We start from the raw sequence: 21,382 nt of genomic DNA, 5'->3' as shown, positions 1-21,382 counted from the left end.
AAATATTTTATATTTAATTAATATCTATATAAATATAAATTAGCATGCCAATATATATATATATATATATATATATATATTTGAAGAATGACCGGCGTCTGGCCTTCCATCGAAACTTTGTCGCGGCTTCAAGTTTCGACAGCGCAACTTTGTCATCTTCCAGCCAATCCCTTTCGTGGCGCATTCGACCGCCGCCTCACCTGGGCCCCATGGGACACAGTACTTCGGCGACCGCCACGCGTCCTTTCGCGCCATTCGGCTTGTCGGCCCCTCCGTCCTTGCTCTTAATTCTTCCAGAGGCTCCTCGAGCCATTCGCGTCTCTGTATTTAAACCTCGGACCGCGACCCAGAGGGGTTTCAGGGTTCCCACGGCTCTCCGGAACCCTACCCAATTCCTCCATCTTCCCGTCCCTTACGATTATATTCATCTTCTCCTTCTCCGTCTCGTTTTCTACTTCCCAATTCCTCCATCTTCCCCTCCCTTTTGATTATATTCATCTTCTCCTTCTCCGTCTCGTTTTCTACTTCCGGTTGGTGCCCTTTTCTCGGTTGGATTCGTGGGATCTGGAGGTCTTTGCAGCCTATTTGAATCATGTTATTGATCGATTGATCATTTCTTCGATTTCTGATGTTATGGTTTTTGAATAAGTTGCGATGACCTTAGAGGAATTTTTTTTTTTTTAACGTTTTATCGGTGTTTGGTGTTTTGGTAGGAGGAGGTGGCTTGATGAGGTGGCTCAACTCTGTTATTTTATTTATCTTTGGTGAGATAGGGAGGATTCTATTTTTACACTTTTCCTTTCTGATTTTGGATTGTTTTTGGAGGATCTGTTTGTTTTTGATGTTTTTCGATGATCACATGGGGACTGCTGGAACGAGTTCTGGTGACTTTTTCGTTTTTATTCTCAAGGATTTTGTCGATTAGGGTTTTAGGATTTGACCTTCTGTTCCATTTTTATGTGGTGCCTCGTTCTTCTTATTTCGGCGACTAATAGGAAGCACCATAATGTGGTTTATGAAGGTTGCATTTTTCTTTATATTTTCATATATTTTGTTAACTGATTCATTCCCCTTCCCCCTGTTTTTGCTTTTGCTTTTCATTTTAAGTCTGCGTCTAGCCTATCGAGGCTGGCATTATCATCTTCTTGTAACGAAATCAGGAAAAACTGTAATTTTGTGTCCTATTTGATCTTTGGAAGCTGGAATTAGTTGATGCTCGATCGTTCTCCGTTTCTTTGATGACATGTTATAGATCCTCCATGAGTGTTATATATTTCGGCGTTGGGGTTTTAATGTGTCAAAAACTTAATTTTCAAGTATTATTATTTTGGATATATCAATTGATTGTAATTCTTCTGTAGGAGCTCAGTTGATATGATTTCTGGGGGGCTGGGAAGCGGAGATCTAGAAGCGTGGTTTCAGAACCTCATGTTGTCTGCTGGTGGGGAAAAGTCAGAGGGGAAGGGAGCTGCTATGGCTGGTTGGAAGGATCTTCCCATGGAGTTGTTGCTGAGGATTATTTCACTTTTGGATGATCGGATGGTGATTGTGGCTTCTGCTGTGTGTACTGGTTGGAGAGATTCTCTGTGCTTGGGGCTTACCAATCTCTCTCTGTCATGGTAAGGCTTAATCTTTTCTTAGTTTTAGCCTTTTCTACTCTTCATCCTTCTTCTCATTTCCTTTTCTGCAGTAGTTGTGTAGTTTTCGGTTATTCGTTTGCTACTTGGGCCCTGCTGGATATGGAAGCTCTGTTATCAGGCAGATGGTGCTTAGGCTGGGCCTTATTGAAGATGGTAGCTTTGTTGATAGGAAGATGGCGCTCAATTAATTCTCCGTTTTAAGTCATATACAGTTTTTTTTTTCGAGATAAAATGAAGGGAGTAAGAATCTCCCTTCATTAGTATATTAAATTATAAATTTTATTATGAGATTTTGTGATGAAGTCTAAATCTAGGAGGAAGAAGCGTAGTTGTGGTTTCCTTTGAGGGGAAGTTGGTCCCATGTGCAAGGTGTAATACTAAGTCTTTTGCATGCATCCTATATATCCACCATCTACATTTATTATTGATTTCTAAATCTTGTAGTCATAGCAAGAATCTGGGATGACAATATACTGGATCACTTTGCTCTAAATGAAAGATAGCAATTCTGTCTATGAATAAAAGAATCCCCTTAATTCTCTAGACTTTGTTAAAATAGTTGGTCCTTCTGTAGTAAGAAAGGGAAGAAAAGATTCGATCCCTTATGTTCCCATTTCTAGCCTTTCTTTCGGGCATGCTTTCATTTTGCGGAATATATACAATTCTTCTTTTTCTCATTTTTTCCCTTGCGTTGTTTTTTTTGGTGCATTCTTCATGTTCAATATGACCCGACAGGATAAAATGATTGAAAGTGCTGGCTTATTTTGTTGATTAGAAGAGTAGTCATCTGGATGAAATTGCTTTCTTGAAATCACCTTCCCCAACTGCATGTGCACATGTTCATATGTTCACTTAAAAGCATCAAGCATGGATAGAATGGAATTTTTTGACCTCATTTATGTTATTTAGGAACCTGTCAAGAAGGTTGATACATGTTTCAGAGCGGCATCATACATACCAGTTCTGAAGCACATTGCAGTAAGAATACAAAAATTTTCTAGCAGTCATATCCGGACGTTAACATTTTTTGCATATCTGAATCCTTTGAACAAGAAAGTAATGTCATTGTTTCTTGTCCTTTTCATTTATTATAGGCATTTAACATTTCTTGATGATTCAATTCTCTGGTTCTTTTCTTTAGATAAATGGTAGGTTATTGCTTGGATTGACATGTGCTCATCCTTCAACTTTGGTGTTCCCCAGTTTGTGGCTAGCCAGGCACACCTAGCAAACAGGAAAAAAAAGGGAAAAGAAAAAAGAGTAGTTTGGTACCTCCTTTATGAGTGTTCAACTGTCCAACAATTCTTACACTGCCATTAATTAAATACTTTTGTTACATTTTTGAAACTTTGTTTAGAACTGCAAAACGTTACATTGCCGTTTATTCATATGAAAGCCTAATATTGAAGCCTATAGATTGTCTTAAATCTACCTATTGTTCTAGTGCTTCAAGCCAACCTTTAAACTTCTTTCCGTATAAAGGTTGCCCTTATTCTTTTGTGCGCTTGAACTTTCCTTTTCCTTTCTGTTAGGTTATCCTCAACTTTCTGTTGCTATTCAGGTTCTGGCCTCATCCTTATTTTTATCTTTCCCTACCCTATGATATATAAGCGTTTACTTGAAGATAATTATCTTTCTATTGTTTATTTTATACTTGTGCAACTTTTTCACGGTCATAATACTCCAATCTCTTTTTTTTTGGGTGATGATGCTCCAGTCTTTTTAACATACAATAATTGTTGTCATATAAAATTTCTTAAGAGGCAAGCAGCAAATACACATGATGCTGTTCTAGCATCTAAAACTTCATCCATCCTACTTTTTTTTTTTTGATTTTATGTTCTTATAAATTTTTGTGTTCTGAAGCATAAGTGGCTGAAGATTATGATAACAGATAGTTCCTACCATACAGCTTTGCGTGCCTCATCAAATTACATTACATCATTCTCAGGCCAATTTAGGGACAATTTCTACATATTAGCAATGATTATCTAAATGGAATTTGTAAAGATGTTAATCTATTTTTAGATTCTCTTTGATGAAATTTGTAAAGAGATCGACCTATCTTTAGGTTCTCTTTGCCACAAGGTTGGTTCTTCTATCAATGTTCCTGCCTCCACTTTTGAACTTGTTAGTGTGTTTCAGGTTTGATCTTTGACAATTTGTACAATTGTTGAGGATCATAGTTTTAGTTTACATGGACTATTGCCTGCAAATATTGGACTAAATTATTTTCTCATGTGTAACTATTGTTTTTTAAGATTAGATGGTATTTTTATACCATTTCAAATTGTCATTTTGGATTTTCTCTTTCTTTTAGATGGAGGGCCTGTTTCTTTGGATGCACAGTTATCAGATACCTCCATTGTTTGAACTTCTGTATGAAGTTTGAAAACCAAAAAAAAGAATGCACTAATTTCTAATAATATCTATCCAGGTTCTGCCTCCTATCCACCTCAGTGCTATCATCTTTGCACAACTGCACTCATTGTCTTTCATCTTGTTTGTATTTAGTTCTGTTGATGTGTGATAATCACAAGGTGGTTCTAGAAGCATATTGGTATAGCCTGCAATAAAGCTCATTATATAAATTTTTAAAGTTATTATGTCTCTTGATTACCTTTATATGAAGAATGCCTAAAATTACAATTTGCAGTTTATGTATCACATTGGGATTATGCTGATGGTAATTTGCAATAACAGGCAAAGTCTAATTTACCTTCCTTCTGTTTTTGCGCTTTTCTTTATTCAAATCATTTTATAAGTTGCAAAAAGAAGATTCCTAAATACTGGTTGCTCCACAGATGAATGTTGTCAGAAGCTGTTCTTCCTACATCATTCTTGATTATTCTGAAACTTTCTTATCACTGGATTGTATATATAATGAAATTCCACTGAAAATGTTGAAAAATCATCTATTGTTTTATCCATGCACAATTTTACTTTCAATATGCAATTTGTGAATTATTCTTGTTGATGATACCCCCATGATGCTTTTCCAACAGTGAAAATTGCCTATCTGATCAGGGAATTTAAGAAGCACTTCTAGGGAGCACATGTTTTTTGCTGGAAAGAGTGATGCAATGGTGACTTTATTTTTTATGAAATTTCTGCTGTACATATATGCATGTGTATAGGAGTGGAGTAAAAGGCCCCTGGACTCCAGTCTCCAGCGCTCTCTGCCCACAATTAAAGGAAAAAAGAAAGAATACCCAAATGATTATTTGGTAATTGACAATTAGTTCTTTGCACAGACTATTAATGCAGTCCTGTCATGGTTATATCTTGAGAAACAGATACAACTTGAACAGTTAAATTAATTTTTCAGTATGTATGCATATGTTTTGCAAGTTCTCTTAAGATTTTTTTTTTTAATAATAATTCAGTTTCTTGTCTTCAACTGTAATGCTACATATGTATGTTCCCTCTGATGATGATGAGTCATTTGCGATTGAGATTCCACTACTTGCAGGTGCAAAAACAACATGAACAGCCTTGTGCAGTCACTAGTCCCCAAATTTACAAAGCTGCAGGTTCTTACTCTGCGACAGGATAGACCTCAACTTGAGGATATTGCTGTAGAGACTGTTGCTAATTACTGCCATGATTTGCGGGATTTAGACCTTAGCAAAAGCTTTAGACTAACTGATCGCTCCTTGCATGCTTTAGCCCATGGATGTCCACGTCTTACAAAACTTAATATCAGTGGGTGCTCTGCTTTCAGTGATTCTGCCCTTGCATATCTGACCGATTACTGTAGGAACTTGAAAAACTTAAATCTTTGTGGATGTGTGAGAGCTGCAACTGATAGTGCTTTGCAGGTATTGAAGTTAAATGTTTTTTTTTTTTGGTTTAATTTGCCATGGATCAATTCTTGCCTAATCTTCTGTAAAATTGGATGTAGGCTATTGCATATAATTGCGGTCAGTTGCAGACTTTGATTCTGGGTTGGTGTGAGGGTGTCAGTGATAATGGAGTAACCAGTTTGGCAGTAGGATGCCCTGATCTCAGGGCCTTGGACTTATGTGGCTGTGTCCTTATTACAGGTATTCAGATGCCTGATGCATGTATTGTTTTGGATTCAATAAATATTGTTAATAATACTGCAAACAATCATTATTCTAGAATCAGAGCATCCTAATTTCTCTGACTTCAGTAAGCAGTCTGCAGTAGTTTTCTATTTTCATATGTTCCTTCGTTCATTGTAGTACTTTTTGTTTCTGTTACAATGTTTTTCACTATTTTACCCTCTATTATTTCCCTATGTTTTTCACTATTATGAGCAGTAATAAAAATTCAATTTCATGGTGGCCTAGCTAAATTTATTTATTTAGATAATTTTATAGTGAATAGTTTTGGTATATCTGGTCTACTTCATGGTTCCGACAAATAAGTGCTTAACAATTGTGACAGGACCAAAGCATGCGACATTGAAATTTCTTCTGAACATTTTTCAAGTAGTTACTACTTTCCTGAGCTGTGTTTTACATCTAATAGCCATGGGCCTCCTTTAGTGCTATTAAATCTTTCACCACATTGTCCCTCAGTATATTTACTTTTCTGTTTTACATGCATTGATGTGTATTTTCTTTTGGTACAAGTAGAATTGCTGAATTGGTACAAGTTCCATTTCAAGGTGGTCTAAATAGATAAATCGTTATGGGGAATTTAATAAACTGTCACATTGTACATTTTGGATGGTAGAATGTTTGTTGACATGCTAGAATTCTATACCCATGGTATTGAAAAACAGTAGATGCTTAATAATTGCTGTGGAACCTACATACCTGTCACTGGAATTTCTTGTGACCTCATGGAACATGGAAGATTCAGAAAGTTTTTGACATCGGCTTTGAGGTTGTCTGTGCATGCGTGTGCATGTCCTCGTGAACTTTAGTTTACAACTAATTGTTGGTTTATTTGTAGTGAATGGTAGCTCCTATGTGTAAGCCAAGTATTGGCAGTGAATAGCCATAACAAGGTGTAAATTTTATAATGGCTTTGTGTTAGGCTTAAATGGACTATTGATTTCCATGCCAGACTGCCAGTCACAGACATGTGTCAACACCGTGATGTGTTCAACCTTGTCTATGGTTATTGTAAAGACATACTTGAATACAGACGTAAAATAGCTCTAGAAGTCCTTTTTGTTGTTGATTTTTTGTGGTTTCATGAATATGAGTGCTGAAACTTTATGATGGTTGTAAGACGGTTCAGAATCCATAGAATAATGAGCTAGAAATTGGTTAGATCTTCTTACCCCATTTAAACTTGAGTTTGATCTTATTGGAAATTCATAAAACAATAAAGGCCTAGTTCAGTCATAAGGTGAAAGTTAGAGAACTCCAGAACCATTGCCATTTTCTTTTGAAATGGTTTAGGCATCTATAAAGTAAGGCTTATTGAAGAGCCAAATTTTGTTTCTTGATTGTTGATTGTCTAGTAAACAACTACCTTTTTCTTGCAGTAGATTTATGCTTCCCTTTTGTTATATCTTTTACTCTTATTTGTTGTTACTCCTTTCTGCTTCAGTTTTCTCTTCTCTTCTTTGGTATATACAGAAGAGCAGCAAAATGTCATGATCTCAATCTCCTGCGAATTCTTGAATGCAAAAAAAGTAACATCATCAAGCTTTTTTCATGTTGCTCTCTTCTATTGTTATTTGTCTTGTATTCAGATCACTGTTGCAGAACTTGAACATCTTTCTTTATTGCTTCTCCTTTGTTACTCGTGTTCTGGTCATTCCTTTTCCTTAAATACTGACCAGCTACGATGGTCAAAGGAACCACAGCCAGGAGTTCTAGTGTTACTTCATAGCTGCACATTTTTCCTTCTATATCTAGATTCCCGCCCACTTACCACCTTCCCAGAATTTCAATTTTTTCATATATTAGTTGACAAGATTGAGTTGCAAATGTCAAACCATCAATCATGTTCACGAATAACATCAGCCATTGCAATAGCATAAAAGATCTTTTGCTCTAGTGCCAGACCGATGTAAAAAGAGTAGAGGACTTCATATGATAGCACACGGCATGTCTGATAACACAAAATCTGTGTACATTTTTGATGTGGTCACATAATGCCATTTAAGTTGGTAGGAACTCTTATTTTGACTAGAAGTATGTGTAGATGTAGGTACAAAGGACATTTAAGTTGGTAGGAACTCTTATTTTGACTAGAAGTATGTGTAGATGTAGGTACAAAGGACACATGCTTGAAACTTCGAAGCAATATTCCTGATCTTCGCAGCTGCCTCTAAAACTTTTCAACAACCCCCACCACCCACACCAACGCCCCCCCAACAAACAAACAAAAAAAAAAGAAAAGAAAAAAAAAGAAACCTTTCAAGCAAGAGAGAGAGGGAAGTAAAATCTTCCCATCAGCTTGTTGATTCTGCTACCAAGTTGTGTGAGTGACGTAGGAAAATAGAACTTCATGTAAAGATGCTTGGGGAAACACTAGTCATTAGGGCTGTTGAATGAGCAAGCTGTTCACGATCAGCTTGTGTTCAGCTAAAATTTGAGCTTGCAATGAGTTCACTCGATTATTGAATGAGCCGAACTTGAGCCAGCTATTTCATCTTGAAATATAATGAGCTGGGCATGAGATATAGCTCAAAATAAGCAAATAAAATCTAATATAAGTATACAGTTCCAATTTCTTCTTTATCTATGAAAATATTCCTTTAATCTTATAAATGTGTTTGATTAAAGATGTGTTGGCCACTTATCTTAATTCTCCCTTAAATAGATGCCAACAACTGAACATAGTTGATGGAAAAGAGTCAAATCATCTCATTCCCAGACTTTAGATAGGCGGCTAAAATGGGGCTTAGGCTTTGAGCTAATTAAAGCAGACCACCTGCCCTGATTTTCTAAGTGAGTGGGCCCCTTCCCGACATTGCCAATTTATTTATAAAGCGGGATGGCCACCCCCTCCAGCAGACCCCTGCTGGCTACTCAACCTTCGCTGTGGAGCTCAGCCCTTTGGCCCATTCCTTCTTCAAGCCTGACCCAGCTAAGTTCAAGCTTGCTCTTTTTGTACCAAGTCAAGCTCAAGCTAGGCTCAAGCTACTTGAACCGAGCTGAGATAGGTCCAGCTTCTTCATGTTGAGCTCATTCCCACCCCTACAAGTCATCATTCTACATATGCCAGTCCTCCTTTGAGGTATAAAAATACAAAATGACATTTTGACAATGATTGGCACTTTTATGTCGCAAAACCATTATCACTCTTGTTTTCCCTATTATGAGGTCCATCATCATGATCACTGCTTCGTACACAAGCAGGGGTGATTGATGTCAAAAAAAAAAAAAAAAAAAAGATGAAAGGGATCCGAGACATTGCACCACCTGTTTGGATAAATAATGGACTGAGGTGCGCAACTGTATCGTAGGTTTACAATCAGCATAACTTTTACTAGAGTCAGTTTCCTAAATTCAATCAATAAACATTTTTTATTACACAAAATAATGTTTGATAATCCTCTAACTAACTAATGATGTGGTTTTACTTCATTTGCCTGCTATCAACAATGCAAGATTGTTTTATTGCTTGCAAACAAATGTGAGCCAACTTTTTCAGCATGGGTCATCTTAATGTCTATTAACAACTAATTTACTTTCTTATCAACTTCATATTCCATAATAAATAGCCATTTGTTTCTCTAGGGAACTTGGCCCTGGATTTGATCATCTTAATATTGTGATGAATGGGATTCATACAGGGCGAATTTGAGGGTGTGGTTGATTAAGGGATAGTCCTCATAGAAGGATCAAACTAGAGAATTGGTGAAGCATTAATAGATAATTACATAGCATAGAGCAGCCATCAGGACCAAGGTTCGCCGTCTCAGTACCGACGGCAGTTTCAGTCGGTCGGCGGTATAGTTCGGTATGGTTCCGTATCCTAACGAACCGGCAGCGAACCGACGAAGGCAACGGACCCAAACCGGAAGAAGAAAAAGAGAGAGGGAGGAAGAAAGAAAAGGAGGGAGGGAGGGAGGGGAAGGAGGGGGTGGGCCAGTCGGACGGCCATCGGCTGGCTGTCGTGGCCGTCGGACGGCGCCGTGGGCGTGAAACAAGGGCGGCGCCCTTGTTTCATAATTTTTTTAAAAAAATCGAAACTTAAGTGAAGTCGGCAAATGGTTTGCCGGCTTCATTGATTTTAATTTTTTAAAAATTTTTTTAAAAGTGAAGCCGGCAAATGGTTTGCCATTGCCGGCTTCACTGTTGATCTTCATTTTTAAAAAAAGGAGGTCGCATGAACAAGGGCGACAACTCCTGTTCTACCGACCTCGCCGCTTCCGCCACCCCCCTCTCCCGGCCTCGATGAAATCCGCATCTGAGACCGCGACGCCGTTCGCTCCCATCTCCGGTGATCTCCCCCCTTCTCTCTCTTTTTCTCGCTTGTTTCAAAATCCTATCGGGCGAACCGACGAGCCGCAGATGCTTTCGCGGCCCTTCGGTGGCCGTAGCGAGCCACCGCCGGCATCCAGCGGCTCCCGCCTATCTTCCTCTCCTTCTCTCTCTCTCTCTCTCTCTCTCTCTCTCACTTTCCCTCCCTCCTTCCGTCGGTATACCGTTTGAATTGGTCAAACCATACTGGTTCGATATAGGGTGTACCGGCCGGTTCAGCACAGTACAGCATTTCATGATCAGGACCCTATCTTACTCTGTTACCATGTTATGTAGTTGAACAAACATCGCACATTATAAGAAACAATAATCTGGACTTTTGTCCACAATGAAAAATTCTGGTGATCATGAATTTGCATGTTGGTCCACCACCTATCAGTTTGTTCATTTGTGTTATCAATGCTGTCTTGTGCATCACAATTGATTCAAATAACACCGTTTCATACTGTTCTATTGTGTTCTTAATAAGTACTGCTGTAGATTATGCTTGCAATGGACATTTGCCGCCTTGTCTTGCCAATTTGTAAAGCAGATGGATATTAGTTATAATCTAATCCTATTGTTTATCCATTGGGGGCTTTTGCATGTCTCTTTGTTCACTGCAGATGAAAGTGTAATTGCCTTAGCAAATGGTTGTCCTCGACTGAGATCCTTGGGCTTGTATTATTGCAAGAACATCACTGACAGGGCTATGTATTCACTAGCAAATAGTCGTGTGAAGAGCAAGCATGGACTGTGGGGTTCTATGCAAAACAACAGTGATGAGAAGGAAGGGCTTATGAATCTAAACATTAGTCAGTGTACAGCATTGACGCCTCCTGCTGTTCAGGCTGTTTGTGACTCATTCCCTGCCCTCCATACCTGCCCTGAAAGACATTCGCTTATCATCAGTGGGTGCCTCAACCTCACATCTGTGCACTGTGCTTGTGCCGTCCAAGCTCAACGGGTGAGTAGGGTGGCTCCATATCCTCATGCTTACTGAGCTGGTTTGACTTGAAATGACTTGGAAATGATTCAAGGTTTGATCTTGAAAATCCACTTGTATATATATATATGTTAATATAGTGTATCAGAACTGTTCTTAACTAGAAATTTTAGAATTCTAGACTCTGCAATGAATCGGAACTGCTTTGCATATCCTATGTTATTTCTGAACCATCCTCTATGAAGTGTTTGAATATTATTAGTTAAATAGTATCAGGACGCCTGTGTGCTTTTTCTTAGGTCTCATTTTCTGCGGATTGTCTGGTTGGTTCATTGATACTTACCCTCGCGAATTTCTGTGACTCCTATTTTGAGTCTGACATTTCTATTTCCACTTTGCTTGACCCAATTTGGATATTATCGATGGTATGGTCATGCATCTTCTGACTTCAACTCAAAACATTTCTCAAGTCTTGGCCAAATTGGAGCTCCTTAGAAGGTTACGAGAATGAATTCTAATGCTGTCAGTCTCCTTGTGAAGATGGTTTTTCAGAGTTCCATCTGTTCAACAGGGGAGTGAGCATGCTCGGATGACTAATGGATCTTGTGTAGCAAGTTGGCATGCTCAGGGTGGAGGCTCAAGAGCTGGGGCGTTTGCATAGCTGCTGCTGCTGCTCCAGAGCCAGTGCAGCTGCAAAGCTGAGGCCAGAGCATTGTTGTAGCTGCTTAGGGCCATGTGGACTGAGGACCAAATGTGGCCATGATGCTTTTATTTGCACTCTTAAATAGTTGAATGATTCTCATGTTTGAGAACCTCATTCGATTTCACTATGGAAGATTGGAGATTTGTTAAGCTCTGAATTGATCCTTCCAGTGATATAGCATTAATCAATTAAAATGGTAGATCAGCAAGCCTTGTCTGCTGCAGTCCATGTAGAAACTAGAATACGAGCAGATGATGGAACTTCTGGTAGGGAAGCTATTGAGCTGCAGCTCTACCGGGCGAGAAAGCGTTACAGGTCTCTGGTGTTGGATGCACCATGGCCTGCAATGAAACTTTGGAAGGAGGGAGAGGAGTTTGACTTGGGGGATCTAACTACAAAAATAGCGAACTGCTGGAACAGCTGAAGCTTCGTCTGTTGTTTTGATGCCCCGTATCTGTCGGAGGTCCTAGGAACGAATTATTTTCATTTGTATTGAATGTCTTTTTAGTTGTGTGGATGCAAAAGCTGACGAGCTTGTGAGATGGGCCAGGTGGTTCTAGTGATGGTTCTAATGATGAGCTCAGGACGCAACGGTGCTCAAGATACAACGGTTGACGAGAAGAGGCAGTGTGGCCTGGAAAAATGACCAAGATGCTAGTCGTAGACTCGGTTATTGCAATATAAAACAACTGGTGTAAGCTTCGTAGGACCCTGCCACACCAACAGCTTAGCTCGTAAGGTCAAACGTGTCTCTCGACGGAGTTGGATTTACTTATGAATTTACAACTAGTTTGGAAGTGGATAAAAGGGGTTGGATAATCCTGAGATGAGTGGCAAGAACGGGATTTTGATCCCCGAAATCACCGGTTCTCCATACTTCAGTTGAGCCGGAGATAACTGGGTAACGATGTAACAACTAAGGTCCCCGTGAGCTGGGTTTATCCTCAGTCTTCGTCCCACGCCTATTTATGAAATGACCAAAATTATTTTTTAATAAAAAAAATAAAGTAAACACGGAGCCAAAGATAACATCATCTTTGCACCCAGTCGCCCCCGCATTTGCAGCAACTCTTCTCGCCCAGCATGACGAAAGACACTGGGAAAGCAATCAAGTGATGTCATGTCTATCAGACCATCAATTCCGAGGTGTCCTCCACGCAAACGTCTTTCTACGGAGGTTACGCAAGATAAAAAGCGGATATGTTTCCACAATTGTGGTGGTCGGTCAATTTTTCAAGTGGGCCCGCTTCATCCTGTTCAAGAAATCTGCATCTGCGTTTCGTGCTACTCGCCTCTTTTTCAAAGTTCCCTGTGTGCATGGGGTCCTGAAATCTGTAGGAGGTGTTTGGTATGAATTGATCATTATAAAAATTATTATATTTAATTATATTATAATAAATTTATATAATAATAATTTTAAATTATTTTTATTTTTCAAATTATCATTTAATAGATATTTATTTTTGAAATCAGAAATCCAAAAAAACTCCAATATAATGATTTTAGATTGAAATTTGAGAATAAAAAATATCTCTTAATCTAATAAAAAAAATTAATATATCAATATAATATTATTATATTTTATTAATATTTTATATAAATATTATATTATATTAATCTAATAAATATATATATATATATATTAAAATAAAAAGTACTATGTTGGCAGTACCTCCATCTATCACGTGGCCGCGATGCAGATCTATAACCATATATCGTCATCATGATGAGGTTCTTTGCACGCACTACTTGGATGGTTGATGGGTTCCACGCGATCATTCCTTTAGAGAAATTTTAACCCGGCTTTCTGCGTAAGAGCTGCTTTTTAGCATTTTGTCCTACCAGGTCCGACAGAACATATAACAAATATTTGTCTAGGACCTAAATTTTGACTGGTTGGGTATCGGCATCCAGTAAATTGATCAAAGAGTTTGGTTAGGTCAAGAGAGGGTCTGATCATGTCCCAGCAAGAGAACTTCGACAATTTCTAACAGGATGAGAATTGCATCACGTATGAAAGCAAAAAGGGAAATAATAACTTAGAACATGGGATTGATTACTATAACAAATATAATTAAGTAAAATAGGATTCACCGGGATAGAATGTTACGTTACACCAAAGAATAAGTATACTTCTACCAAAAGAGTATAAGTATACAAAGAGAGTTCATGAATGGTTCCACGCGAGACTTAAAACGAAGATAGGGTAATTGTCTTGAGATGTTGATAGTGTCCATTCAACTGTTGCAGATTCCATTTTCTCAAGTGCTTCATAGCCACATGATTATGGTTAGAACTTCTTCAATTATGTGAATTCTCAATGTCATGTAGCTTTCATCGGTCATGAAATAGATTGATTAGATACATTATTGGACTAATATGTATTAACCTAGATTCATCTATTTTTATTTAATGACTATATACCAACCATCATCTAGCATGTGGCTATATATTAAAATTAGGGTAAACACCCTCAGATAAATATATTTCGATATAGCTAGAACGTTTGCTGATGAGTCCAAATCATCCAGTGGTTTTTGCTTGTGGTAGTGTAGCCAATAAACGTGACAAACCGAACTCCATTTCTCGAACTGTTAGTTCTCAATAGCATCATGGTTTGTAACTGAAAATTAGGGGGAAAAAATCCAAGCCGCTATCACAGAAAGGCAGTGGGGTTGGGTTCAAGTTGTCAGAAAATCCAATGACAACCCTCAGAATCGAAGACTTGGTGTCAACAAAATTTGCTCGGCTTCAATCAAGCATGACACACCGTCATGATCAAGTGCCACCATGACACCCAAGAAAACTTTTTATGGCCACTGACCATTAGAAATACATCTTGTTGAAAGCAGCATCTTATGGCCGGCAAGTCGGAAACCACTGTTTTCCATTCAATAGAGTGGAAGAATCATTCACAAACTTGACATGATGGTACATAAGAAATCATAGCAGTATCGTGATTGATACCAGTATCACTAATATTGGGATAGAATAGAGGTGTGTTTATGTTTACTCCAGCCACAAGTAAATTACTATGAGGGATAAATGATATGTAAACTTGGCTCGAAATATACAATTCATGTTTTTGAGGAACGATAACAGCCATTTTGCCCAAACTGCATCATCATGTCAACCCTTGATGTATATGGATGGGTACAGACCGGTTAATCGAACTATTATTTTATTTTTAAAATCGAAATCGAATTGGTTAACCGGTCAACTGGTTAATCGGTTTAATCAGTTTGGTTTTTCGATTTCTCATTTTTTTTTCTATATAAAATTTATTTCAAATTGCAAACAAGTGACATAAAAGGTCAGTAAATAAGGATAGGAACATCATGCGAGGCAGGGAGACGAAGAGATAGGGACTCAGAGAGAGAGAGAGGGGGGCATGGCTACATGCACAATATGCGATAAAGGAAGAGAGAGATAAAGACTGAGAGTGTGAGAGAGAGAGAGAGTGAGAGTCTGAGAGATGCATCATTGCATTGGACTGTTGCTTGTTATGCATTGGAGGAGGAAATGTACTGTATACGCATGTTTTACAAAGAAGAGAAATAGAGATCGAAGGAGAACTATGCATTTTGAGAAAAAGAAAAAAATTTGAAAATAAAATAAAGTTTACTGTGTATTAAAAGGTAGATGGATTGGCTGATAATTAAAAATAAAAATAATTAATATATATACACACACTCTATCTATTCGGTTAACCGATTAGTTTCAAAATCATGAAATCGAAATCGAAGCAAAAAATTGATTTTTTTAAATATACCAAATCGAAATCAAACTAATCGGTTTGGTTAACCAAGAAATTTGAATCGATTTGGACCGATTTTCTAGTTTGGTTTGGTTTTTCAATTTTTTATGCCCACCCCTATCGATGTGACCGACCATCTATTTTGATCACCTAAAATATGATACATTAGACCAAATTATTGAGATTGATCTCGGTAGTGGTTGGTGATAGACTAGACTCCTAGCAAGCTTATTACGGTGGCAAACAAATTATTCAGGTTGATCTTGGTACTTGGTGAAAGACTAAGACTCCTAGCAAGCTTATTACGGTGGCATAGTTTTATGTATCATGGCTCAGATTTCCTCTCACACCCACTGTTTTCTGGTTGTTGATTGGATGCCATCATTTACAATGTGGACTGAAAGTATAGGTTGGATTCAGGTCGTTTTATCCTCCAATCTGTTGAACTGAAACATCAATGAAAACTTGGCCTGTGAAGTGGAGAGGCAACATGACGCTAACCGGCAGGCAAGCAGGAAAAATGTTGGAACGAAAACTATATGGCTCAGGACGCACGAAATGCGCTTAAGAAACTAAAGGCATATCTAGTTGGGGGCAGATGGACTCTAGAATAGATATGGGAGTCTCATTCCTATTATTTGATTAGAGAATTCCATTTCTATTCTGATTCTAAAAGAAAATGAAAATATCCCAATCCCATAAAATCTGATTATCTCTCCTAATATTTAAAGCTCATTTTAATTCCGATCCTAGTCATGAACCAAATGCATAGAGTATGCCCAATTCTGATTTCAGTCGTGAACCAAACATACACCAAAAGAGCTGTCATTATCTTGGAGGAGATAAAACTTCTGAGAACTAATTGGCTTTGCATGCTCATACCTATTTTTTCAAACTGTGTTTTTGTATCTAAATTCACAAACGGTATACTCATTTGAGTTAGACAACAATGCTCAATCCAACTTTTATCATCCATGGATATTTATTTGATGAAAGAACTGAAGGCAGGAGTCTTTCTATGTTGGATATCATCACCACAAACCACCATATTTTGGGCTAGATACTGATCATATTAGACGAGCATTGTGATATGCGGCATACTGATTGTTTTCATAAAGCAAAATTTTAGCTCGGTGACAAAGATTTACACATTCATCAACCATGTGAGAGAGTCCTTTATCATACTGATGTAATTTAAAATTTTTTTTGTGCATATAGATTCCAACTTATTTACGAGAATGATGTAAAAATTATAAAACATCATTTGAAATGACGTTTTTCTTGAGAAAACATCATTTGAAATGGCATTTTCTTTGATTTAAGTCAGCACAACCCCCATCTACGTGGAATCCAGCTATAAAAAAAAGAAAAAAAATTTGAAAGCGCCATGCCACATGGCATTTCTAAAAACGCCATTCAACATGGTATTTTTATTTTTTTTATTTTTTTCATCACATCTTAATCTGTGATATGTTTTATTTATATTGTTTAAACTAATTTTTTTGGATGCGATATATTTTCTCATTATTATTTATACTTTTTTGTATGTGATATTATATTTTAAACTAATTTAGATAGTTCTTTTAACGTGATATTTTCTTTCTCAACTTTTTTTCGAGACACATCTGAAGATCATGACAAACTATATATCATCATAACACTTAAAATTAAACAAGCAAAATATTTAAAACTTTGATAGAAACAATAGTTAATAATATAAGATAGAACAAAAATATACAGTTTACAAAAAAAATCTCACAGTACTATAAATCCAAAAAATATTAAGTCCCACAAGGACGTCGTGATGCTCATGGCCGCTTGGACCTTCTCACGAAGATCCTCAACGGTCGCTTCTGCTCCTGTGTCACTTGTGATGGCCCCTCTCATATATCAGTGGACGTCTCCTAAGCATGCATATTAGAAATAATAGGTGCTGTTAGAGCATCTACGAGTTGAATGATCCCCTCAACCCCCTCATCTGGTCTAAGAATGGACTTGTAACAAAAAGATCAGATCACTCAGATGAAGAGTCATGATGCCAACTCGGACCCGATGCTATCATCTAGGGCATGTAGGAAGATGAAGGCCCTGACATCTGTGGATCAAAAAATGGTGGCATATATCCAAATAATATTTTTAAGATAATTTTTTTTCTTCACCTTAACCTTCGGTGCGTGACATATTTTATTTATATTTTTTAAACCAATTTTTTGGATGCATGATATATTTTCTCATTATTATTTATACTTTTTTGGTGCATGATATTATTTTTTAAACTAATTTAGATAGCTCTTTTAACATGACATTTTCTTTCTCAACTTTTTTTCGAGACATATTTGAAGATTATGACAAACCATATAGCATCCTAACACTTGAATTAAACAAACAAAATATCTAAAACTCCGATGAAAATAATAATTAATAATATAAGATAGAATAAAAATATACAGTTTACAAAAAAAATCTCACAGTACTACAAATCCATAAAATACTAAGTCCCACAAGGGAGTCGTGGTGCTCGTCGCCACTTGGACCTTCTCACGAAGGTCTTCAACGGTCGCTTTTGCTCCTGTGTCACCTGTGATGGCCCCTCTCCTATATCAGTAGACGTCTCTTAAGCATGCATATCAGGAATAATAGATGCTGTTGGAGCATTTACGAGCTAAGTGACCCCCTCAACCCCCTCATATGGATCCAATAATGGGCCTGTAACAAAAAGATCAGACTACTTAGATGAAGAGTCATGATGCCAACTTGGGTCCAATGCTGTCATCTGGGACATGTAGGAAGATGAAAGCTCTGGCATCTGTGGATCAAAAAATGGTGGCATATGTACAGCATATGGCGATGACATCTGCGGAATATATGGTGCTGGCATATTTGAAATATGTGGTGACGGTGTATATTTTATATTTAAAAGAAAATATGCAGTAGTACTATGCATGCAATTTTAAAATTTTTATACAGCGAAAATAAAAGATTAAACAATTTAATCCTAATCACATGCACAAGATCTAATCTTAGACTATCACATCATGATCTATGATATAAAAAATATATACTTTAGATCTAAAAATAAAAAATACACATCGATCTCATCGATGCTGAAATCCTAGATCTAACTATTAGATCTAACATTACAACTAAGATAAGATAGAAATCATTACCAAACCAATTTGATATTGATCTCCACTGATTCAACGATTGGAGAAGGTGTTCCTTAGGTCTCTCCCAGCCATACAAAGTCGTCTGGCCTCTACAAAAAATCTACGTGAAAACTGACGCAGATCAGGGGCTTGGAGGTGCTAGTCTGCAAGCAACTTTGACAACTGATCTCTTCCTTCTTCTTCAAACAACTTGGACACTCCAAAGCAGAAGGGGATCTGGAAGAGGAAGAGAGGAAGAGGAGGAGGGGCTCTGAAAATGAAAACACCAGCAAGGGAAAAGAGAAGCATGACGACAAAGAGGAGGACCACCTTTTTTATAGACTAGAAATTAGGATTTCACCAAGGGAAGGGCGCTAAGAGTCCACGCCAAAACCACTTTTGGCATCCCAAAAAATTCCAAAAAAATCACTATGGCATGGAGAAAAATTCTGGAGTCTCTCACTGTTGGGAATAGTATCCCAAAGTCAATCGTCAGCCTGTTGACGGTTGTGCTCCTTTTGTATTAGTACATGAATTATAAATAAATAAAAGTTATTTTGGTATTTTTTCATCACAAATGTTTCATCTTCTAATGAACTCCTGTGTTGTGGTGAAGTCCTTAGGACTATTTAGACTCGACAAAGGAGGATTTGTCGTTTAGTCCTTAAACATGTTCGCGACCAAATGATATGTTGTTACCAAGGACGACAACATTTATCGAGCATAGGTCGTTGTGTGCCATATGGGTTGGTTGTCCTCATAACCAAAGAGTGTGGAGACACTGGTATGGCATACAGGTGAGATGTAATGGTACATCTGCACTGAACGTGACCAACTCCGGAGCTATTTCTGCTGTCAAGATTTGCTCCGATGGGATATGGGTATAAATGTCCCTCCGACCTGAGACCGCCACGGTGACTTGCAAGCAACTCACTGCACTTAGGCACTGGACTACCTGAATTTCTAATTCAGTGACGGAAGGTTGCTGGGTGTAGTCAAGTACTTGACTTGTCGGTGCGTGTGTCAAGATGGGATTGACCACTCCAGTTTAGGAGCTGTGTACAGTCGTGTTTCAATTTAGCAAAACTTTGGCCAGGGTAGTCCTAGTGAGGAGTCACAGGACTAATTGAGTTGAGCACGATTCGGATGATATCATCAGGGTTGACAGTTTAACTCTGAGTCATCCTAAACACAGGGGTCAAAAGGAATGAATTATACGGTAACCATATTCACGTAGGTTCTGAATGTTGCGATTGCGATTATTCGACCTATCCGGTCGTCGGGTACCATTGCTAGATGGTCACTTCGATTAGTACAGAAATTGGTTCCTGTGCTACCGGCTTAGGTTCGAACCTGCGGGGTCACACACATTAGAGGTTCCTTTCTGATCTGATGGCTGATTATGAGTCTTATCTATCTGGAACTCTATGATTGAGAATTAGGATTCTCTAATCATGAGTTCCACACATTTTGGGTACCGGGGTCAAAATTTTGAATTTCGAATTTTGAATTTGAAATTTGAACTCTTTGATCAGGGTTTCATATCGATGGTCTCTGATGCCTGATTGCCTATCGGATTTGGACTCAATATTTATGAGAGGTTTAATTAGTAATTTAATCACTAATTAACTCAATTTGATTGAGTAATTATTTTTGGATCAAGTCCAATTGAATTGGATTCAGTTTGGATTGACCCGATTAGATTAAATGTTGACCTAATCGCTAAGGTGGTTTAGTCCCTGATTTGATCAGGGGTTAGGTTTAGTTAATTTCTGATTTGATTAGGATTTTATTAAGCCTAATTAAGCCTAATTATGTTGGGTTTAATTTGGTCTAATTGTGCTCAACCTATTTTAAACTAGGTTGGCTCAATTTGAATCAAACCACCTTGTTTTAAATTCCCTGCGTCACCCAACTTCCTTGCACCCATTTGAATTCACGAGAAGAAACTTCTCGTGAAATTTTTCTCACGTAAAACCCTTCCCCACGTCCTCATTTGTGCGCCATATGGATGGATAAATTAATTAGTTAGCCATTCAAATTCAAAGCATGTTTGAATTTGAATGGATAACTTATCACTTGCCCTTTCATCCTTATCCATTTTGTGCGCCACATTACTTACACGAGAAAAGGTTTCTCGTGAAACTTTTCCATGCACAAAGAGCCACGCCCCTTCTCTTCTCATGCCCAAAAGGATAGGGATAAGTTGGTTTTCGTTTGAATTCAAATTTGATTTGAATTCAAATGTGTAACCTCTTGTCTTTATCCTCTCACGCGGATAAGACACGTTCGACGTTGTTTTAAAAAGAGGAGAAAGGTGGGACGTGCGTAGAAAAATTAGGAGAGAAACTTTGGGGCGTGAGGAAGGCTTCTGCGCAAGGTGAAGGTCCAAAACCTTCCGAGAGAAAAAGAAAGAAAAGAGAGAAAATTGGGCGCAGGATTTTTGGAGTGTACCCTAGGGTTTCTACCTAGGGTTCGGGAAGTGAGATTGGTGTGCCACGAGTGTCGTGAGTCCACCAAATTTCAGAGAGAGATCCATCAGCCTCTCAAGTAACTGTGCAGACGATCCGGAGCATTCGAGAAGTCGGCACACATCGATCGAAGGAGTTCGATCAACATCTACCATCAAAAGGGTGAAATCACGAACTAGCATTCGTGAGGAGCTGATCAGACGGGAGCTTCGTGTGGACGATCCGTAGAGGCCAGACAGTTGGGTGGCTGCGATGTGACGATCAGAGCCCTCCGACGGTGATCAGATTGCGGTGATCGACTACCCGCAAAAGGTGATGTG

At 38.1% G+C, this 21,382-nt stretch overlaps 1 protein-coding gene and 1 long non-coding RNA gene across 14 annotated transcripts; both read left to right on the top strand.

Annotated features, from left to right (window-relative positions):
- Positions 1 to 298: 298 nt before the first annotated feature.
- On the top strand, positions 299 to 11,896 carry LOC105045214 (F-box protein SKP2A). 13 transcript variants are annotated; one of them, XM_073242840.1, is made up of 7 exons: positions 338 to 570; positions 714 to 764; positions 1,362 to 1,619; positions 5,113 to 5,461; positions 5,545 to 5,686; positions 10,666 to 11,006; positions 11,285 to 11,449. In XM_073242840.1, exons 3-7 carry the CDS (start codon positions 1,375 to 1,377, stop codon positions 11,429 to 11,431), a joined length of 1,224 nt encoding a protein of 407 aa, XP_073098941.1. In that variant the 5' UTR covers positions 338 to 570; positions 714 to 764; positions 1,362 to 1,374; the 3' UTR covers positions 11,432 to 11,449. The 13 variants fall into 13 exon arrangements, with proteins under 13 accessions (XP_010921703.2, XP_073098941.1, XP_010921706.2 ...); XM_010923398.4 differs by lacking the exon at positions 338 to 570 and adding an exon at positions 578 to 594; XM_073242837.1 differs by lacking the exons at positions 338 to 570; positions 714 to 764 and adding exons at positions 2,550 to 2,618; positions 4,668 to 4,867 and having other exon boundaries at positions 1,480 to 1,619.
- On the top strand, positions 5,694 to 7,983 carry LOC140851258 (uncharacterized). Its single transcript, XR_012134011.1, has 2 exons — positions 5,694 to 7,778; positions 7,841 to 7,983. It is a non-coding gene; the product is annotated as an uncharacterized lncRNA (long non-coding RNA).
- Positions 11,897 to 21,382: the final 9,486 nt, after the last annotated feature.

Source organism: Elaeis guineensis, chromosome 8, assembly GCF_000442705.2.
Source record: "Elaeis guineensis isolate ETL-2024a chromosome 8, EG11, whole genome shotgun sequence".
Classification (NCBI taxonomy): Eukaryota; Viridiplantae; Streptophyta; class Magnoliopsida; order Arecales; family Arecaceae; genus Elaeis; species Elaeis guineensis.
Note: the sequence above shows the minus strand (reverse complement) of the source record. Positions and strands in the feature narration are given on the sequence as shown.